General features: G+C 39.1%; 7 protein-coding genes across 12 annotated transcripts; 3 read left to right on the top strand and 4 right to left on the bottom strand.

The window, feature by feature from the left end:
- The first annotated feature begins 25 nt into the window (after positions 1 to 25).
- Positions 26 to 3801, top strand: LOC105977767 (DUF399 family protein, putative (DUF399 and DUF3411)). Its single transcript, XM_013003137.2, has 7 exons — positions 26 to 842; positions 1163 to 1292; positions 1364 to 1894; positions 2383 to 2490; positions 2571 to 3119; positions 3202 to 3315; positions 3471 to 3801. Exons 1-7 carry the CDS (start codon positions 238 to 240, stop codon positions 3618 to 3620), a joined length of 2187 nt encoding a protein of 728 aa, XP_012858591.2. The 5' UTR covers positions 26 to 237; the 3' UTR covers positions 3621 to 3801.
- On the bottom strand, positions 3700 to 5237 carry LOC105977769 (arogenate dehydrogenase 1, chloroplastic). Its single transcript, XM_013003138.2, has 7 exons — positions 5083 to 5237; positions 4828 to 4996; positions 4558 to 4713; positions 4388 to 4470; positions 4229 to 4298; positions 4076 to 4150; positions 3700 to 3992 (listed from the first exon to the last, which is right to left on the bottom strand). Exons 1-7 carry the CDS (start codon positions 5235 to 5237, stop codon positions 3909 to 3911), a joined length of 792 nt encoding a protein of 263 aa, XP_012858592.2. The 3' UTR covers positions 3700 to 3908.
- A 29-nt stretch (positions 5238 to 5266) lies between these two features.
- On the bottom strand, positions 5267 to 8639 carry LOC105977377 (cation/H(+) antiporter 15). Its single transcript, XM_013002678.2, has 3 exons — positions 7940 to 8639; positions 6831 to 7829; positions 5267 to 6709 (listed from the first exon to the last, which is right to left on the bottom strand). The coding sequence occupies exons 1-3, from the start codon at positions 8150 to 8152 to the stop codon at positions 5486 to 5488; spliced, it is 2436 nt and encodes an 811-aa protein (XP_012858132.1). The 5' UTR covers positions 8153 to 8639; the 3' UTR covers positions 5267 to 5485.
- Positions 8640 to 9308: 669 nt separating this feature from the next.
- Positions 9309 to 11136, top strand: LOC105977990 (protein EARLY RESPONSIVE TO DEHYDRATION 15). Of its 5 annotated transcripts, XM_088819423.1 has the most exons (4): positions 9318 to 9457; positions 9574 to 9853; positions 9949 to 10119; positions 10843 to 11136. In XM_088819423.1, the coding sequence occupies exons 2-3, from the start codon at positions 9607 to 9609 to the stop codon at positions 10095 to 10097; spliced, it is 396 nt and encodes a 131-aa protein (XP_088675549.1). In that variant the 5' UTR covers positions 9318 to 9457; positions 9574 to 9606; the 3' UTR covers positions 10098 to 10119; positions 10843 to 11136. The 5 variants fall into 5 exon arrangements, with proteins under 5 accessions (XP_012858848.2, XP_088675549.1, XP_088675548.1 ...); XM_013003394.2 differs by lacking the exon at positions 10843 to 11136 and having other exon boundaries at positions 9309 to 9457; positions 9583 to 9853; positions 9949 to 10265; XM_088819422.1 differs by lacking the exon at positions 10843 to 11136 and having other exon boundaries at positions 9319 to 9457; positions 9949 to 10265.
- LOC105977991 (Heavy metal transport/detoxification superfamily protein) lies at positions 9933 to 10950 on the bottom strand. Its single transcript, XM_013003396.2, has 3 exons — positions 10812 to 10950; positions 10654 to 10729; positions 9933 to 10556 (listed from the first exon to the last, which is right to left on the bottom strand). Exons 1-3 carry the CDS (start codon positions 10818 to 10820, stop codon positions 10411 to 10413), a joined length of 231 nt encoding a protein of 76 aa, XP_012858850.2. The 5' UTR covers positions 10821 to 10950; the 3' UTR covers positions 9933 to 10410.
- Positions 11137 to 12678: 1542 nt separating the features above from the next.
- On the top strand, positions 12679 to 15277 carry LOC105977903 (staphylococcal-like nuclease CAN2). The gene is made up of 9 exons (XM_013003297.2): positions 12679 to 13401; positions 13581 to 13636; positions 13785 to 13899; positions 13983 to 14093; positions 14188 to 14375; positions 14461 to 14517; positions 14610 to 14769; positions 14840 to 14908; positions 15006 to 15277. Exons 1-9 carry the CDS (start codon positions 13255 to 13257, stop codon positions 15102 to 15104), a joined length of 1002 nt encoding a protein of 333 aa, XP_012858751.2. The 5' UTR covers positions 12679 to 13254; the 3' UTR covers positions 15105 to 15277.
- A 306-nt stretch (positions 15278 to 15583) lies between these two features.
- Positions 15584 to 17564, bottom strand: LOC105977942 (uncharacterized). 2 transcript variants are annotated; one of them, XM_013003342.2, is made up of 4 exons: positions 17036 to 17564; positions 16539 to 16608; positions 16361 to 16437; positions 15584 to 15837 (listed from the first exon to the last, which is right to left on the bottom strand). In XM_013003342.2, the coding sequence occupies exons 1-3, from the start codon at positions 17408 to 17410 to the stop codon at positions 16385 to 16387; spliced, it is 498 nt and encodes a 165-aa protein (XP_012858796.2). In that variant the 5' UTR covers positions 17411 to 17564; the 3' UTR covers positions 15584 to 15837; positions 16361 to 16384. The 2 variants fall into 2 exon arrangements, with proteins under 2 accessions (XP_012858796.2, XP_012858797.2); XM_013003343.2 differs by having other exon boundaries at positions 16341 to 16437; positions 17036 to 17554.
- Between the last annotated feature and the right edge of the window lie 1809 nt (positions 17565 to 19373).

Below are 19373 nucleotides of genomic sequence, written 5' to 3'. Positions count from 1 at the left end.
ACACAGGAAAATTGAAAGGTACAACACGCGCAATACGCTAATGCATAATGAGTTGTACCTTGACACAGTGATGGACTGATGGCTGTTTATCGCTATCCACATGTTTGCTGATGCCACATATTTTCCACGTCAGCAAATTTTCGAAAAATAATAAAATCTTTCTTCCCGTTGGATCTCGCCGTTGACGGAATTAATGTAAAAAATTGCGTTCAGCTCACTCGGTAGAGAGAGAAAAAAATGGAGCCCCAGATTTTGACGGTTAAACCCCAGGGATTCTATTTAATTCCCAATACTTACAAAAATTGCATCACTCGCCGACGCCACGTCAGCGTTCCGCGTTGCTGCCGCCGCCTTCCCGAACATTCCGGCGAAGCACGTGCGCCGAAGCGTCGAGATGTCCTAATTACCCCGCTCCTCGCCCTGGGAGCTTATGCCCTCCGTACCGCGGTGGCGAAGGCCGACGACAAGCCGGCTTTGGAAGGCGGAGCGCAGATTCCGCAGCCACCGCAGCAGGCGGCAGTTGGCTCGCAGGAGGAGGCCGCCGCGGATCCGGCGGCGAAGGAAGAGGTGATTAATTCGAGGATTTACGACGCGACGGTGATTGGAGAGCCGATGGCGTTGGGAAAAGACAAGAGCAAGGTGTGGGAGAAGATGCTGGATGCGCGGGTCGTGTATTTAGCAGAGGCGGAGCAGGTTCCAGTTCCCGATGATAAAGAGTTGGAGCTTGAAATTGTGAAAAAGCTGAACAAGAGATGCGTGGAATCCGATCGGCCTATTGCTTTGGCATTGGAAGCTTTTCCCTGCAACTTACAGGAACAGCTCAATCAGTACATGGATAAAAGGTTTGATTATTTTCTCACTCAATCAGTTCATTAAACTCTTTAAAATTGCTACTGAAATAGAGTATTTACTTGGATTCAGTAGTTTTCTTTATTTATATTTCCATTGATATGCAAAATCGTTATCGAATTTCAATGATTTACTCTGTGATATTTCGAGGCATAGAAGTGTTTATATGTTCTATTGTTACAGATACGGTACACGATTTTTCTTTGTTACTATCCCATTTATGTTGGTGATGGATCTCATAGTCTCCACGAAGTCCCTTTAATATTCGTAACACTGCCGAATCTTGTCTTCATAGTTTGTTAGTTGTGGGCAGGATTGACGGACAAACCCTAAAATCATTCGTAAAACATTGGCCACCTCAGCGGTGGCAAGAATACGAGCCTCTGTTGACTTACTGCACCAATAATGGGATTCGGCTTGTTGCTTGTGGGGTCCCACTTGAGGTACTAAAATTTTCGTAAATTATCGCTGTGATCGTAAAATATTTTTCTTGACTTTATATTGGTTTGAGTAGGTTCTAAGAACAGTTCAAGCTGAAGGTGTTCTTGGTCTTTCTAAAGTCGATCGTAAAAAATATGCTCCGCCAGCTGGCTCGGGCTTCATCTCGGGTTTCCCTTCCATCTCTCGGAGATCATCAATGGACAACAATTTTCCCAATCAGTCTGCCACATTTGGCCCAATGTCGTATCTTTCAGTACAAGCAAGAGCTGTTGAGGATTACACAATGTCGCAGATTATATTACAAGCTGTGTCCGATGTGGGGTCCACTGGCATGCTTGTTGTAGTAACAGGTGCTAGCCATGTCACGTATGGGTCCAGGGGAACTGGGCTGCCAGCAAGGATTTCGAGGAAAATGCAGAAGAAGAATCAAGTGGTGATTTTACTCGACCCGGAGAGACAGTACATACGAAGGGAAGGCGAGGTCCCGATTGCAGATTTCTTGTGGTATTCTGCAGCAAGAACTTGCAATAGAAATTGCTTCGATCGTGCTGAAATTGCTCGCGTTATGAATGCAGCTGGCAGAAAAAGAGATGCCTTACCCCAGGTCAGAAAAAAAAAAATCTAAGCTGTTTTTTCACGTTCGAGCAATTCGAATGCACAAGTTTCACATTCCGTTGTAAAAAAATCATTTGATGTTTAGCGTAGTATTTTGATACCTTTATAAATTCATTTGCTGCAACCATAGGCATCAAATGATTTTTAATTTAAAATAAAAAATCATATGATTCTCTCATATGTCAACCATAGGCAATCCATAGGCATCGAATGGTTATGTTTTTTTATTGCTATGTGTCACTTTATCGACACTCTCATACGATTCTTCTATCTCCGGGGTGCATTTTCGCATCCCAAGAGGTGGAACATCAAAATTCATCCCTATATTTTTTTTCCTTTTTTGAGCATCAAATGGTCTTTGAGACATTTGCCCTTTTGGAGTTTTGCTTACAAGCCGAAAAGTTGTGTAAAGATTCTTGTTGTCCAGTTTGTACGTCTCACTTCACAATATTGAGACAAATTTTATGTGCTTGTCAGGACCTTCAAAACGGACTTGATCTTGGTCTCGTATCACCAGAAGTTCTTCAAAACTTCTTCGATCTGGAGAAATATCCTCTTATCTCAGAATTGACTAACCGATTCCAGGTACACTATTGAGTCCCCTCGATCTTTTTGCTGATTATGATTCTCATATTTGTGGTTGACTATGTGGTCTCAATGCACAGGGTTTCAGAGAGAGATTACTGGCAGATCCAAGATTCCTACAAAGATTAGCCATAGAAGAAACAATCTCAATCACAACTACTCTATTAGCACAGTACCAGAAGCGTAAAGAGAATTTCTTCGAAGAGATCGATTATGTTGTCACAGATACGCTTAGGGGAATAGTCGTTGACTTTTTCACAGTGTGGCTTCCAGCGCCCACATTGTCATTCCTCTCGAATGTCGACGACATGAATCCACCTGGCAGCGTGGAGGCATTAAAAGATCTTCTTGGCTCAATTCCGGATAATGCGTTTCAGAAAAATCTTGCAGGGAAGGACTGGAATTTGAATCACAGAATTGCATCAGTATTTGTCGGAGGGTTTAAACTTGCTGGGGTTGGATTTATTTCCAGCATCGGTGCAGTAGCTTCCTCCAATGTACTGTATGCAATACGGAAGCTTCTTAGTTCAAGTTTTGATAACAAGCAAGGGAATAGACGGTCCCCTGTACTGAAAACAGCATTCGTGTATGCTTCCTTTCTTGGAACATCGGCTAATCTACGTTATCAAGTGAGCGACTAAGATTTTTCTGCTATTTTTTTGAATCTGTATTTAACATAACGGAAATAATGTTCTCTTATTTTTCTTACAGTTTATTGCCGGAATTGTGGAGCATAGAATTTCGGAGCAGTTCTCTGACCAGACATTACTTGTGAATATGATATCTTTTGTGGCTCGAACAATCAACTCTTACTGGGGAACCCAGGTTCGGAAAACTGTTAAAATCTTGAATTTTTTCATTATCTTTAAGTTTGTGTAAAATTCTAATTTAATAAATTACATTACAAAAAAAGTGGCTGTTCTTTTTATGTATAGTAGTATAATGATAAACTGATGCCAATCTTTATTATTTTTCTGCAGCAATGGATCGATCTTGCACGGTATACAGGGCTGCAGTCTCGAAAGAACGAAGAAGTTCAGTCTCAAATTCCAGATCCTTCAACTAATACTGCATCGGAATGCAATGTTGTAGAAGATACCACCACGATCGATGAAACGAACAAGCAATAGAAACTTGTGCTTTCGGTACCTATTTTTTTTTTATAAATTTAATTTAAATTTGTACCGTCACAAAATCCGGGCCTAAGTTATATATAATAGTACAGAATGTAGGAAACAGAACCACACCTATGTCATCAATGGCACATACTTGCATACAGTTCAATATACCTGTTACTTATTCTTCCTTCCAGACAGAATTTAAAGATATAAATTAGGGAATCTTTTCGCTAAAAAATTCCGAAGAATCGATGTTTAAATTACAAATAAAACAAATGCAATGATCACCAGGAAAGTGATTTAGCTCTGCTCGGAATCCTCCTCGTTCGTCTTCTTAACCAGCTGTTGCTTAATTGTCTCTAATGCAAGTTCGATGTTCATCAGCTACATATGTTATCAATGTAAATCAGATTTATCAACTTGAATTTTAAAAGAAAAAAACCGATTAATGAAGAGCCGATCTATACCTGCTGTTTGGCGAACCTGTTATGGATAAACAAGCCACTAAAAAGATCAAAGCTATCTCTCGACGCACTCTCTTTCTGCATGTAATCTCTCGTTATTAGCATGCTAGTTAAAATCGTACTCAAGTACAAATTAAGTACGCATGTTTATTATACCACTTGAACTAGCTTCTGAAATCCTTTCGTGTCAATGGGTGTCGACTCGATTTCCATTTCGGCCAAAACCCTGTCCGTATATCAAGAAATGTTTTCTACGGTTATTTAGTAACCTATGTTCTTGTTTATTTCTTTTACGAAGGTGATGAATAAAAATACCTGCCAACGGTGTGTGTAATGAATTGACTTCTGGCCGATAACTCGTCGTGCTCTTCACAAGTCATCTCCATCATTTTGCAACCCTGCGTAATAAAAAACAAATCAGCTTCAAAAAATCGAATTTTCAGACATTATAATAATGTACATATGTAATAAAACTATTATCCAACCTCAGTTGCGAAAATCTGCAAGAAGCTCGAGCATGTAGCTTCGTTCGTTACTCGAACTTTATCGTACATGAAACTAAGATCTTTCCACCCGTCTCTCCCGCTCTCCGGCCCGAACATCGGATGCGTGCACAAAACATCCGAATCAGGAGGCAAAACCTTTTCACAAAATTGATCCAAGAAAATAAAAATGTAATTAACGAGCCTAAAAATGCATTAATGAGATAATTATGATTTATTTATTATTTATTATTAATTTTTTTAATTGCATACTTGCAGCATAAGCTCTCTGGGGTGTTCTTTCACCGACAGAACATCAACAAACAGAGTTGGCTGTTTCAAGCAATCCAACGGCAGCGATTTGATCACTTTCGACAGAGAAAGGATTGATGTGCAAAGCATTATTACATCATTCTCCGATTCAATAAACGCCGTCGTATCACTGTTAAGTAATACATACACTCTCATCTGTACGTATCAAAATGAAATACATTATATACTAATCAGAAAAAGAATTAAATACGTTACCTGAAAAATGAGATGCCCAATTGATTGCAGAGATCTGTGTAATCTGATCTCGAATTCGCCCTAATTGAATGCCCTTGTTTAATCATCGTCTTCACCAAGAATTGGGCAAAAGGGCCGAACCCAATTATACCTATTTTCAGAGGAAGAGAACTCATTGTTTGAGCAAAAGTCAACGTCTGTGTTGTACTCTTCAATTGATGCAGTAATTAAATAAATAAATAAATAAAACAGCATTTATTTGTTTTCAGGAAATTGAACTCAGGGACCATTCTTGAATTCAAACTCCTTTTTTTTATGTACAAATTAAACATTCATTGCTAAAAACGTTAACGAGTTACAAGTTGTGCTATACATACAAAAAGCCCTGTATCTATCTATGTGTCTATCTATCTATGTATCTATTTTAGGGCAAATCCCACCTAGCTTCATGCTCGATAATTGCAGGCTGGTCGTCGGCGGGTCTCGATTCATGGCCGGCTTCGTGGCTAATCACCACCGGCTTCATCATCCTATTCATCAGCTTATCCCCATTCAGTCTCTGCTGCTGCACCACCAGCACGGAGGCGGTGCTGCCAAAGTCCGGCGACGACAATATGTCCCCCACCACCCCAAGCTCCGGGCACTCGCTCCACGCGCCGAGCCCCATCAATATCTCCGACGCCTGGTGGTTCCTCCCCACAATCAGCAAATCAAAGCTGTTCTCCAAACTCCGCAGCGACGCCGCCAGCCCGACGCCGTCCTTCACCACCTGCTCCTGGAACTTGAAGTTCTGATTCTCCATGTTCGCCTGCCTCACCTCGTCGATCAAGTTGTTGTCCTTCATTCTCTCTCTAGCCGAATCGCTCCCGTATAGCAGGAACCTGATTATCGACAGCGTCACGTTGCTGTGGGCCCCCATGCGGGACCCGTAGCACAGCGACTCCGCGTCGTCGGGACCGCCAATGTAGATCACCGCCACGTGGAAGATCGACTGGTTGTTGAGTATCGACATCGACCCGGTTAGGATCCCTCGGTCGACGAGGATCCCGACCGAGCACGGCGCCTTCTCCATGACCTTGATGTTCATCCCTTGCACGTTCCGGTTCACGGACCCGATCGAGCCGTCGATCTCCCAGTGCTTGTGGAACGGGAGGATCACGATGTTGGCGTTCTGGTCGAGTGCCACGCGGTAGATGTCGTCCTGCACCATCTCGAAGTGCGAGATGGCGCTGAACGACTGGATGGTGACGCAGCTCTCGTTGCAGAGCTCGTACTGCCGCAGCGCGTTGATGATGTGGCCCGACCTCGAGTTGTTGGGCTGCAGCGTCCGCGTCGACTGGTGGGCCACCAGCATGTGCGTGGCCCGCCCCACCAGCTCTTCCAGGAGGACCGCTATCACCGCGATCGGGCTCACCTCCGTCGCGTGCGAGGCCTCCAGGACGTTGATGATCGAAGGCACGTTGTCCGCGTTGTGTATGCAGACGAGTATCCTCAGCTCAGCTTCGCGCTTCGAGTGCTGGATCGTCCGCCGCTTCAGTGGGACGTGCCGTTTCATAGGATCGTAGAGTAGTTTGATCAACGGCGTTACGATTGCCGTCACTCCAACAACTGATATAACTGTCAGAGCAAACTCCTGATCTGATAGAATCTGTAATTAACAAACAGAGTTTGTTAATATATATATATATATATATATATATATATATATATATATATATATATATATATATATATATATATATATATATATATATATATACATTACTTACCCCACCATCCCTCCACAAGTTGTACATCAGAAGTTCACAGACCCCTCTTGCATTGAGAATGAGTCCGATTATAATCGAGTCGTGGAAGTCGATGTTCAAGAACCGCGATGCGAACATCACGGCACCGATTTTGATAATGCAAGCGGAGAAGATCAACAACGAAGTAATCCACAAGGACTGTAGATCGATCGTGAAGATGTTCGTCTTTATCCCACTCGTCGTGAGGAATGTCGGGTAGAAAAACTTGCCGACGGGCAAATCGAGTTTGGAGATAATCGGCGCGCCGAACGGGGGTCCGTCGGGGACGATCAACCCCAGGACTATCGGGCCGAACATAAAATGCTGGCCGAGTAATTCCGTGATAAACCCGGTCAGAAGAACGCCGGCGAAACACAGGAACACGTACTGGTCCCCCAATGGCTTCCCCGTGGGTATCCTCTTCACGGTCTTCCTCACGAGCGGCCCGGTGATGAACACCATGAAGAACACAAACATAACCGCCGAACCGATGGACAGTATCGATTTCATCAGGTCGTAGCTTGACTGCAGTATCGCGAAGAGCAGCATGAGGATGATCATGCCCATGATGTCGCAGAGGATGGCAGTGGAGCAGGCGAGGCGGCCGAGGTCGCTGCTGGCGAGCTTGAGCTCGATGAGGAGGCACGAGACGTTGGAGAATGGCGTCAGGCACTGGGATATGCCGATGAACGGGAGCGCCCGGGCGAGCGAGTCGTCCATCTTGACGCAGGCTTTCAGAGCAAAGGCGAGCGAGACCGAGAAGAACAGGGTTATGATCATTACTGAGATGCCGATGACGAGGGGCTCCCGCCCCGGCCGTAGTATCATCGTGGTGTCGGTCCTTACGCCGATCGCGAAGAGGAAGAACATGATGCCGAAGGAGGCGGCGGTCTCGAGCGTCATGATGCTCCTCGCCGGGAACAATTCCGACCCCATGAGGCGTTGGTGCCCGAGCACCGAAGGCCCGAATAGTATGCCTCCCTAGAAAATCAAACATTTGTAACAAAATCAAACACAACAAAACCACATGCATGCATGCATGCATGATACGATAACAACGAGTTTTTTTTGTTTTTTTTTTGTTGTCTTACGAGAATTTGTGCGACGATGGATGATTGTCCGAGAGGGCGGAGACAGATTTCGATGAGAATAGAGACAACAGAAATCGCGGAAAGCTGTAGAAGAATAAGAGGAAGAGCGTAGTTTAGGGTATTGTGCCTTATCCAGAAACCGAAGCTTGATATGTTGTCTTTATATTGACACACAATGTGTTTGTCCCCTGATGAGACATCATCAGTTGCCATTACAACAATATATATTTTCCCTGTTTATGATTTTTTCTTTAATTTTGTTTTTCTTTTTGTAGTTTTAAGGGTGACTAATTCTTTGTTTCAGGCGAGATAGTAAGTGGAGAAAAGATAGAAGAAAAAAAGAGGTTGAGTGAAATTTCTGTTTCTCTCTCACACACACAAAAACACACATACTCCATCGCCACTCATATGAGTGTGTAACACAGTTGAGAAGAATGGGAGGTTTGCCTTGTGTTGTGGTGTCTTTTGACATATGTTAGGTATTGTACGAGGTACACATTTGTTTTCCTTTCTTTATCATACTTCCATAATAGCCATTTTGTCTTTGTTTTTTGTGAATATGTAGTGTATATCTATATTTATATATTTACTTACTATAAATAAAAGTATGAAAGAAGAAGATATTATGCCTACACAAAAGCGAAATCAGATGCTACACCGGGTGATTGTTAACCGTAGATCAACACATAATCAGACACACATGTGTATGTGTGCTAGGGTTAACATTCACATAGTGTAAATAAGCGGGTGTAACATCTAACTTCTCGGAAATAGAAGGAATTTATGACGATAAATTGTAATTAATTAAATTTTTGAATTTTATCGGATATTATGAAGAAAAATGATTTCTTATGAAATTTTATTTATTGAATTTCTTATAAATTATAATTTAATTATACAATTGAATTGTCATAAAATTGCATAAATTATACATTAGGTAATCATATTTTCACATCCAAAGGAGCCTATAAGAATTTTGCTTTAATTTGTTGAGTTTTATTGGGCTTTTAGTTCATATAAAGATGCTTTTGGGCCAAAGTTTTTATTGTAGATTTTAATTAGTATCGGATACGTTACTAACCTCCTTTGGTCCAATTATTAAATTAGGGATTAATGAGAGTAAAAGGATGAGAACGATGACGTGTGATGATAGTTATGGATAAGGACAAATGGAAGCATGGCGTCAGTTTTTTTGGTTTAAGGTGTACCTGCACTGCTGCCTTGTCCTAAAGAAATAATAAATTAATTCTGCCTTTGGAAATAATGTATATAAATTTATTAAATCCTAATAAATTAAATCATTTTTTTTAACATATAATTGGATTTTTCCTCATTAGATATAAATAAAATTTAATGTTAAATCTATACTTTTTTTTTCCTCGCATTAATAGTTCAATCTACGCACGTGACTCGCAGCCCCAACCCAAATCTACGTGTCTATATATAATCACAGTCGCACACTCCCACTCTCACCTCTTCTTCTTGACTTCGATCAACAACGATTTCTCCAAGCTCCAAGTCTCTCTCTCTCTCTCTCTCTCTCTCTCTCTCTCTCACACACACACACACATTTATATTTTTGCGTATTCGTATTGTGTATAGTGAATGTGTGTACGTAATTAACTCTGATTTAGTTCGTGCAGAGACTGTGTGCAAAAAAAAAAAAAATGGCGACGTCAGCCCTCAATCCGAACGCGCCGATGTTCGTGCCGTCGGCGTACCGTACGGTGGAGGACTTCTCCGACCAGTGGTGGGACCTCGTCCACTCCTCACCATGGTTCCGCGACTACTGGCTGCGCGAGTGCTTCTCAGATCCCCAAATCGAATCACTCTTTCTCGATATCACCGGCGGCGACGACGACGACGACGAAGTCCACGGCGACAGCAGCGCCATCACCGAAGCTTTCACCAAAGGCAAGTGCTCCACTATAATCAATTTCAGATTCGTCTCGCCCGAGTGGACTCAGTTACTGACGCCATTCTCGGTCTTAAATTTGTTTTTTTTGCAGGGAAAGAAGGAAATATGGATCTGGTGGCGCTGGGGTGGTTGAAGTGGCGGAAGCCGCGTGGTGTGGCGGAGATGCCGAGGTACTGCGAGAAATCGCCCAAATTTGTGAGCATGAGGGTGAACCCTAGGCCGATCCAGCAGCCGCGCTAGAGTGAGTCGAGTTTATGACTCAGTGAGTCGAAATAAAGAATAATCAGTTAGGAGCTTTTTTCCTGTACAATTTAGCACGACTTTTCACCTTAGCTTCTAACTTTCAAGTAGCGTTTTCTGTTCATATTGAGTAAAAATAAATCTCGGCGCTTTTTATTTGCTTCTTGATTCGGATTGGTTCTAATTCTAACAATAATAAAATAAGTAGAAAAGCTTAACAATGTAACTAATACAGAAATAAAGGATTAAAAGCTAATTATCAAAAAAAAAAAAGGAATAAAAGCTAATAATAATTAATGTATATTAATTTTGTTTAATTGGCATTTGGTGAATGTTCTTCATTCCAAGTATTAGCTTGCTTCCCTATTTTGTTAAGTGCTCTAATAACCTCTGCAGTTGTCACATTCCCTGTGACAATCACCTTGTTTAACTGTCTATCCACATCATATGTTTCAATATCTGCAAAAAAACACACCCACACACACATTAGAAAATTCTTGTAATAATCTAGTTATTGAATTAAGGTTTTTTCATAAAGAAATTATACTATTAATACCTTCGATTTTCTTGATGGCCTTCAAGATTTTCTTGATGCATTCGTCGCAGTGCAATCCCACCTTCAACTCCACCACCTGTTGTCATCATTCGCCTTTTCATTAGAAAAAAGATTGGTGTGTGTATATATATCATATTACAAGATATGTAAGAACTTACATTAGCCATTGATAAATAACTTGGTTGAAAGAAGGTCAGAAATTTGAATTTGATTGAGTTTCTTGAGACTAGAAGAAGAAGAAGAAGAAGAAGAAGAAGAAGCAGCAGCAGCTACAATGAATTGATTTATTTATTTATTTTTTAAATGGAATTTTGTGCATTTAAATGAGAAGTTGTGGGTAGGGGTATGTGATTCTTTTTTCTCCATAGGGGGGAATTTTGGCTTTGATGAAAGCACCTTTGTTGACAATTGAGGGGGCATTTTTCCTTCTTTTAATGTACACCGTTGTTTCTTTTTAATTGAACTTCATTTTCAGTGAGTTAACCAGGTAGTGATTTCCAGCTATATCTTAACATCAATTCAATTTTTGGAATCTGTCTCTTGCCATTTGCGGATGTTTTAGGTTGTTCTTTAAACAGTCGCTATTTTTCTTTTTTTCTTCTTTTAAACAAAAGATAAATAAATAAATGGCAATTTACGGCCACTCTAAGTTAACGTCAAATTATGAAAACAACGCTCGCTCTTGTTTGCATAATTACAGTCACCCCTCGTATTGTCTTACTTGTCCACTCTTACGGTGTCAAATTTACCTAGAGGTGTTCAATCCGATTTATAAATCTATCGAATTGAACCGAATGAAAATTTGGTACATGCCCATTACCAAACCCATAATTCGGTGCAATATTCCGTTTTTTATTATTATTTTATTTATATAATTATATATGTAATATTAGAATTTAAACTAAAATTAATTTAAGAAAAAAATCAGATTTTAAAATAGGGGAAAATACAGTTTGCACCCCTGAATTATGTTGTATGCATCAAAGACCCCCCTGAATTACAAAACGTACCAAATAGCCCCTGCCTTTTTTAGTCAAACATTAAAAAATTAACTCTACTAGTTTTGGGCGTGAAATTACCTTTTTACCCTTATTACTATTATATATATTATATTTATTTTTTATTTTTTCTTTGCCCCAATATAAGTTCTTTGCACATCTATCTTTCTCCAAAATTGAGTTCTTCAAAAGACAAAACAAGCTCATAAATAAAATTCTAATCTTAGGCGATAAATTTATTATGAGATAAATCTTAATTTTGGACAAACAATGGAGATGATAATGAGTGTGTGAGAACAATATTATTAACTAAATGAAAATATAAATTAAATATTTTACTATATTAATATTTTAAGAAAATATAAAATATTATGGGGCAAAATATATTCATCTTTATACATAAAATAAATTGTGTATATTTTTATACATATAGATATAACAAGTTAGGGGTAAAAATGTCAAAAAATATTAATTTGAGAAAGTCAACTTGACACATTAGCACACCACAAATGAATTGGAAATAGAGGGACTATTTTGGTACATTTCGTAATTCAGGGGGGTCTTTGATGCATACCCCATAATTCAGGGGTGCAAACTGAACTTTGCCCTTTAAAATATTTTTAATAAAATTTCGGTAATCCGGTTATTTATCGAACCAAATGCTAAACGGTGTGAAATTTTGGCATACCAAAATTTTGGTACAATTTTTACCGAATGAATGCTCCTAAATTTATCAACTGGATGATTTTTTCGTAAGATAATAGATAGTTGAGGGGTGACTGTAATTATGATGTAAATGTTCGATTTATAATTTAAGGGAAGGCCGTGATTTATACATAAATAAATCATAATTTTGTAAGATGATATATGTACAAAACCTGAGGTGCAACAGTATAACATGATTGTGGATTGGGCTTGATACTAGTATTTAATAACAAAATTTGACAAAATTAAACCAGTCAATTTGATTATGCTAAATTTGTTGTGGGGTTTTATAATTTTATTACATTTACACAATTTAAACATCAAGAGAGATATTTGTATTAAAGAAAAATTACATAAATAAGCCAATATTATAATACACTGGTACACAATATCAGTAATCAGTGGCGTAATAAATTAATAATTATACACTTTTGAGAGAGAGAGAGAGAGAGAGAGAGAGAGAGAGAGAGAGAGAGAATTTTTGAAAGTATCTTTTGATGAAGCTCATGTGATTGTATCTTCAGCTTCAGAGAAAAGCAACGAAATAGACGTTGACTTTAACATCTTCACCGCGACGCGCCGCCGCCGTGGTTCAGATCTCCTTCAACGGAGAGTTAGAGCCGCCGGAGGAGAAGGTGGAGCAGAAAAAAGTTCGAAAATCGGACAACCAAACAACAACCGCCGCGTGTCGTTGCTTCTCCGGAGTTGTTTTTTTTCTCTCTCTCAAATTTTCAACTGTAATCTCCAATCAAATTCAAAAGTCAATCCAAAGCGATCTCCACCGTACAATTTTTGCTCTCTTCCTCCAATCAATAATTGAAAGCCTCGAGATATTTCTTCTCCCCTGAGAAATCTAAAACCCCAAACAAAGGATTAATCACATACCAAAATTACATAAATGGGAAATGCTTTGAGATTCCTGTACGGCAAATGCTGCCAACCTGCGGCCGACTCCGACTCGATCGGCCACCACGGCGTCACCGCCGACAACGTCGGCGTCTCCGCCCTGGCCCAGGACCTCTATAACTTTGAGATCACCAACCAGGTACCCATCTTCTTCCCCACCTGAACTTTTCAACTTTAACCAATTCAATTTCACTTTTTTTTTTTTTTTTTTTTAATTTCATGGATTCAACTTTGAGCACGATCTGAGTTTCTGAGTTATTTCAGAGTTCTGTGGACCTGACTTTCAATTAATTATTAATTTTTTATTTTTATTTTCAGGTTCCTCAAGGATTAGGTAAGCATGTTGTCTCATCCAGAAAAGCCCAAATCAACTGGTAATCACTTTTAATTAGTTTTAATTTCCAAGTAAAATGTCCTTAAAAGTGAAGTAATTATTAACAGAATCTTCAACAAAAATCCTGCCATTATCATTATAAAATGAATCCCTAATTCTCATTTTTGATTAATGCGATTTTGATGAAGGTACAAGAAACTCTCTGATGCGTGGAGAGAAACGAAACCACCCCCAAAATCACCTGAAGAAGCTTCAAGGCTTGTAATTCTGACGTTGAAGCGACATCAAAAGGCCGATGTTGAGGTACTGATAATGTCGTTACACACTACATCTATATGAGAAATTGATGTCAGAATTATAATGCTCGATTCGATTTCTGTTAATAGGGATTATTGGCTTTTTACGGTCTTCCGTCGCCTCATTCTTTGGTTGAGCTCACTACTGTGACCCCTCCATCACACCAGCAGGGACTCAAATTTGAATTGAATACTCTACCTGTAAGAACCAAAAAAAAAACACATTTTCTTTTAAACTTTTTTCCACCATTAATCGAAATCGGCAACTTTTTCGATTGTATGAAATGTTCTATAGGTGGACGCAAAAGCTGTGGCAGATGGAGATACAGTAACTGTATACGTTAGCACAAACGAGGCTAGGGAATCTTCATGTGTACCTAGAGAAGTCCAAGCGGCAGCTGTTCAAAGAGCAAAAGCTCGTTCTCAGAGGAATTACGACAAGGCTGATGAACTTCACAGACAAATTATTGTTTCGGGATATAGGTATAATTTTTTTCTTCGTGTTTATTTAAATTTTTTTTTTCTGTTAAAAAGAAGACAATGTTGATGAGGGTTTTTCATCATGCAGGGTACTAAACATTCAAAACGAGGAGACTCTTGCGAAAAAATACAGAATAAGATTAAGGTTTTTGTTGGGCACTGGTAATGGCATCGTTGCGAATTTGATGTTATTTTTTTTCTTGGGAGAATAACATTTGGATTGGAAATGTGTAACAGGGGAATCGATGCACCAGAGAGCAAAATGCCGTTTGGACAAACGGCTAAAGAGGAATTAACGAAAATTGTTCAGGACAAGCGTTTAAAAGTCTTGGTATTTGATGAAGACCGTTACGGTCGATGTGTAGGAGACATATATTGCAATGGCATATTTGTGCAGGTAGGTATATTCGATAAACATTATACATACACTGTACACACGTGTATATAAACCAATACTTTGCGTGTAGGAATCGATGCTGAAGAAGGGGCTAGCATGGCATTATAAAGCCTATGACAGACGCCCAGAGTTGGATAAGGTAATCATATCACTAACCCTAGTTTTGTTTGTTTGGTTAATATCGAACCCTTTTTCGAATTATATTCTCTAACACGATTGGTTGAATGAATGTATAGTGGGAGAAAGAGGCACGGGCGAAACGGATTGGTTTATGGGCGTCTTCGAACCCTGAGATGCCATGGGAATGGAGAAAGGATAGGCGTGAAGGCAGATAGATAACCCTGCGATATCCTACAGTTGGATTGAAGGATTGTGATTGTATTATTACTGTACTATATGTAACTTGAGGCTATGGTAATTAATATTGGCAAGGAAGGATTCAGCCATGTATTAATATTGTAAAATTGTAAGATTTTTACTAATTTATGAATTTCGTGTGCTTACAAAACTTCGAGAGTGTGCTGTACAGTGTTTCAGATTTGATAATTGTCTGTGATTTAATAAATGCACTGCTTTTAAATGTGTTTAATGTCTTTTAATTTGAATCAACTGAGGAGATTCGAACACGAAGGTATTTGTTATGGCACAAAACCTCTCGTATTTAACCTTCAGGGTTGAACTCTCTCTAAGTTGGTAGATCACGGAGAATAATCCAAGGGAAACTTGAATATACGAATATGAAAATCGAAGTAACACTGCCATAAAGAAAAAAACATAACTTTGAAATGCACGAAATTGACAAAACTTGGGGGTATAAAGGGGAATAAAGTTGCATTTTTTCTTACTTCCCTTTTATGGTTTCAACACCGACAGGGCAAAATCAACAATTACAGAAAACATCAAGCAAAAAAAAAAAATACAAACAGCAGTTCAGAAGTGATGTAGCTGGCAAAGAAAATCAAGAAAATGACATAATTAAAAGAGCAATGTGCTCTTTGAAACCCATATTCTATGAATACTTTTACAGAGACCTGTTAGCCACAGGCATCGAGGCAGCACACAGATGCACTGCCAAAAAAAAACGGAAAAAAGAAAATCATAAGCACAAAGAGGGCGGTTCAGAAAGTCAACACTATTCGTTTCTAGCATTAAGGATGCACTTGTACAAATAAGTTAGTACTGTGAAATCGCATAACTATATCGTTAATCAAACACCAGGAGATAAAAAAGACTAGATTTAGTTATTGGTTTGATCGTTTATTCAAGTTTAGCTTTCATGTATTAGGATATTCTATTATGCCTGTCTATCAAATTGCACGCATGTAATCTACTATGCATGTCTATTACGAAAAATCTATTATGCACCCTTTGTTTATCTTGCTGCATCGGGGAGTACGTATTTCAATAGTGACAATAACGGAATACGTACAAGTAAAGACAGAAAGCAATTCACGAACACAGAAAAAGAAAGGCTCCTAAGATATTATCAATCGAGGCAAACTTTTATTCGATTAGTTTAGTAAATGATATACGATAGCCAGATAGCAAGAAAAGAAAAGGATGCAGCTCACTTTGTTGTTTATTACGTTACCTACGTAAACCCCCCACGTTTATCCTATTTGGCTTCTTCCTTGGGGTCATCGGAATCAGAATCACTGGCATTATATCCTGTAGACCAAAAGCACAAAACGTCGAATTACGAAAAAATAAACAAGAAAGTAAAAGAGATGGAAACACTAACGCTTTTATTACGAAAAAAGATCACTCACCTGGATGTTTATCACCTACTTTCCATACCGACGACCTAGTCCTCGAGGCCCTGTTAATCCATGCTTTTGCCTGAAACCAAAAGGCACCACAAATTAAACTACTTCCAGTATTCGTTGCACACAAACGCAAAGCAAAATCCCACGTTTCCGATCGTAGAAACTAGATAGATACACCAATAGTTTTCGTTACTCGTACAATTCGAAAATCAGAACGAACTATATCAGAGGACTTAAATAGGGGGGAAAAGGCTAAATCTAGTTCCGTAAATTTCACATCTAATCGTAGTTAATCGAAGTGCTCTTTTTGACTAATTATTGTATGGTTCTTATGTGTTAAATCTTTTCACACAAAATCCTCGTAAAATTCGCACAAAGATCAAGACTTTAAGCAACCAAACAAGCCAGTATAGAACGGATATACATATGAAACATTAACAGAACGAAAAAAAACAACAAACACTAACGAATTTAAGAAGAAAGAAAAGAATCGAACATACCTTCTGGGAATCTCTACCAACCCCATATCCGCTGTAGTACATCTGGCCGACGAGTACCTGCATGGAAGTATCGCCGTTTTTGGCCTCCTTCAGTGTATCCTGGAACCACCGCTTGACACAGTCCGCCACCACATCAGCCAGCGGCGTCATCCGCTGCCGGTCCGAGTTCTCCGCCGCTTCCATGTGCCGATTGTCTACCTTCAGCTGGTGCTTCGAACCGGTTCTGGGTCCAGTCGGGTTGGAGGGGGAGATGGGTCGGGCCTTGGATGCGGGTTTCAATTGAGCACGGCGATTGGACCCGTTGTCGGGGGAAGCGACGAAGCGAGCAATTTGTTGGAGTTTTTGAGAAGATGGAATCGATTTTCCCATAAACATAAAAAGGCGACAGCGGAATTTTCTTTTTATGGGATTAAATCGGTGTTCCCTTAACCTTAATTAGTGCGCAGCTTCGTGTATAGTTCGATAATAATGCCTCTTATCAATTTGATTTCTTGATTGGGGGTTTTAGGGATTTGATTTGAGGAGAAAGGGATAGGGATGATAGGGAGCTTGTTTTTTTTTTTTTTTTTTTTTTTTTTTATTATTATTTACTTTCTCCTTTTTTTTTTTATTTAATTATTTAATATTATTAAATTAGTTATTCACTTAATAGAATGATAAACATTGCGATCGAGAGGGTTTTTTCTTTTCTTTTATGTTGATCTTCTACTTTCATCTCTTCTCTATTTTGTTTGTTAATTTTACGTACTCTTTCTCCGGACGCAACAAGATCTTGTTCTCACGGGTCATAATTCACAATTGTTGGTTCGATTGTGAGCTCGAAAGAAATCCGCACTCATTACATTAAATTCAACCTTCTCCGCATCCTATAAACGCTGAAGGGTTGTTCGATCCAGCCACTTGGGAACAATAGATTCGTAGCCCACTTTAATCACTAGCTTGGTCTGCAACATGCCTTGATGGGGTATCCGTGACGTTTGGAAAAGAATGTAGTGTTGATCCAACCTCTCGCACCGGATAAGGGACTCGAATGTCGTGGCGCTGAACACGATGATAACTGTAGTCCGAATGCATCAAATGTTGGAGATAGCTACGCATATTGGAACCAAACTCGGTGAAATAGTGGATGTTTTACCTTCAAAGAAAGTAGTATACCGTGAATTTTTGAAAGTGAAAGTCCACCCGGATATTTCCAAACCTTTGAAGAGAGGCATGTTTCTTCATTTCATAACTTGGATAGCTCGAAAGTGTGGGTCCCACTCACCTATGAACGGTTACCTAATTCTATTTTTGTGTGCGGGATCATCGGGCACGACGAAAAGAGATGCGATATAACCTTCCTATGGCCTCTAATAATTTTTGCATGTCAAGCATCTTCCATGGGCTTTTCGCCTTGGGCTATCTTATTTGTTAACACCATAATTTGTTAGAATTTATTTGGTTTTGCTGGTCCATCAAATTTGAAATTTCTATACCTTCAACATCAATTTGTCCTAATTGTTAGGTTTGGGAACTAATTAATTTATGATATATTGTGGACAGATATATTTTAATTAATACAATTTTGTCACGCAAACTATATGTGATGACCAAATCCTAGCACAATTTCCTTAAAATATCACCCTCATGATTGGCAGTTGGCAATGATTAATAATTAGTAAGCTGCAGCACTTTTCAACGATTTGTTCTATACTATGATTGATAAATTTCATCTTATTTATTCGATCATACACATGTATAAATTCATACGTATTTTATACATGTGCACGTATATATGTGTGTTTTATGGGTTTGAAAGATCTCGGAGTGGTGGAGACACTGTAAATTGACGATCATAATTTCGATTATTGTACAAAAACAACGTCAACAAAGAGGGAATCTTTAATTTTGAATAAGTCCATCATTGTACTCGTAAAATTGAAACTAGTAAGTTCTTGTTTGCAGGTTACGTTTGAATCTGAACCATCAACCACGTTGAAATTTGTGTCTCGTTTATCTATATTTTTTTACATCTCAAAATCAAGGCCTAATTTATTTGTTTTTTTCTTTTTCCAAAAAGAAGGCAAGATAATAAGTGAAAGGTTGTATTTTTTTCTGGCTCTTAGTATGTTAATTGTTAGAATCCGAGAGGATTCTAATTTCGGGTTTTCAACACGTGTGTGAAAACCGTGTATAAAAACTAGGGAAGTTTCCTTAGTTCTTTAAACTCTTATTTTGTCATTAATTTATTTAATTGCCTAAGTGTTTTGTTAACAAGGAATTTTCTTGACTAAGACCCTTCTTGTTACACAACTCTTTCTTTCCTTACGTGAGATCAAATCTAACCTAATGGGCTCTA

This window comes from Erythranthe guttata, chromosome 6 (genome assembly GCF_056151865.1).
Source record: "Erythranthe guttata isolate IM_541 chromosome 6, IM_541, whole genome shotgun sequence".
Lineage (NCBI taxonomy): Eukaryota > Viridiplantae > Streptophyta > Magnoliopsida > Lamiales > Phrymaceae > Erythranthe > Erythranthe guttata.
The sequence above is the reverse complement of the archived record's forward strand: the minus strand, read 5'-3'. Positions and strand labels throughout refer to the sequence as shown.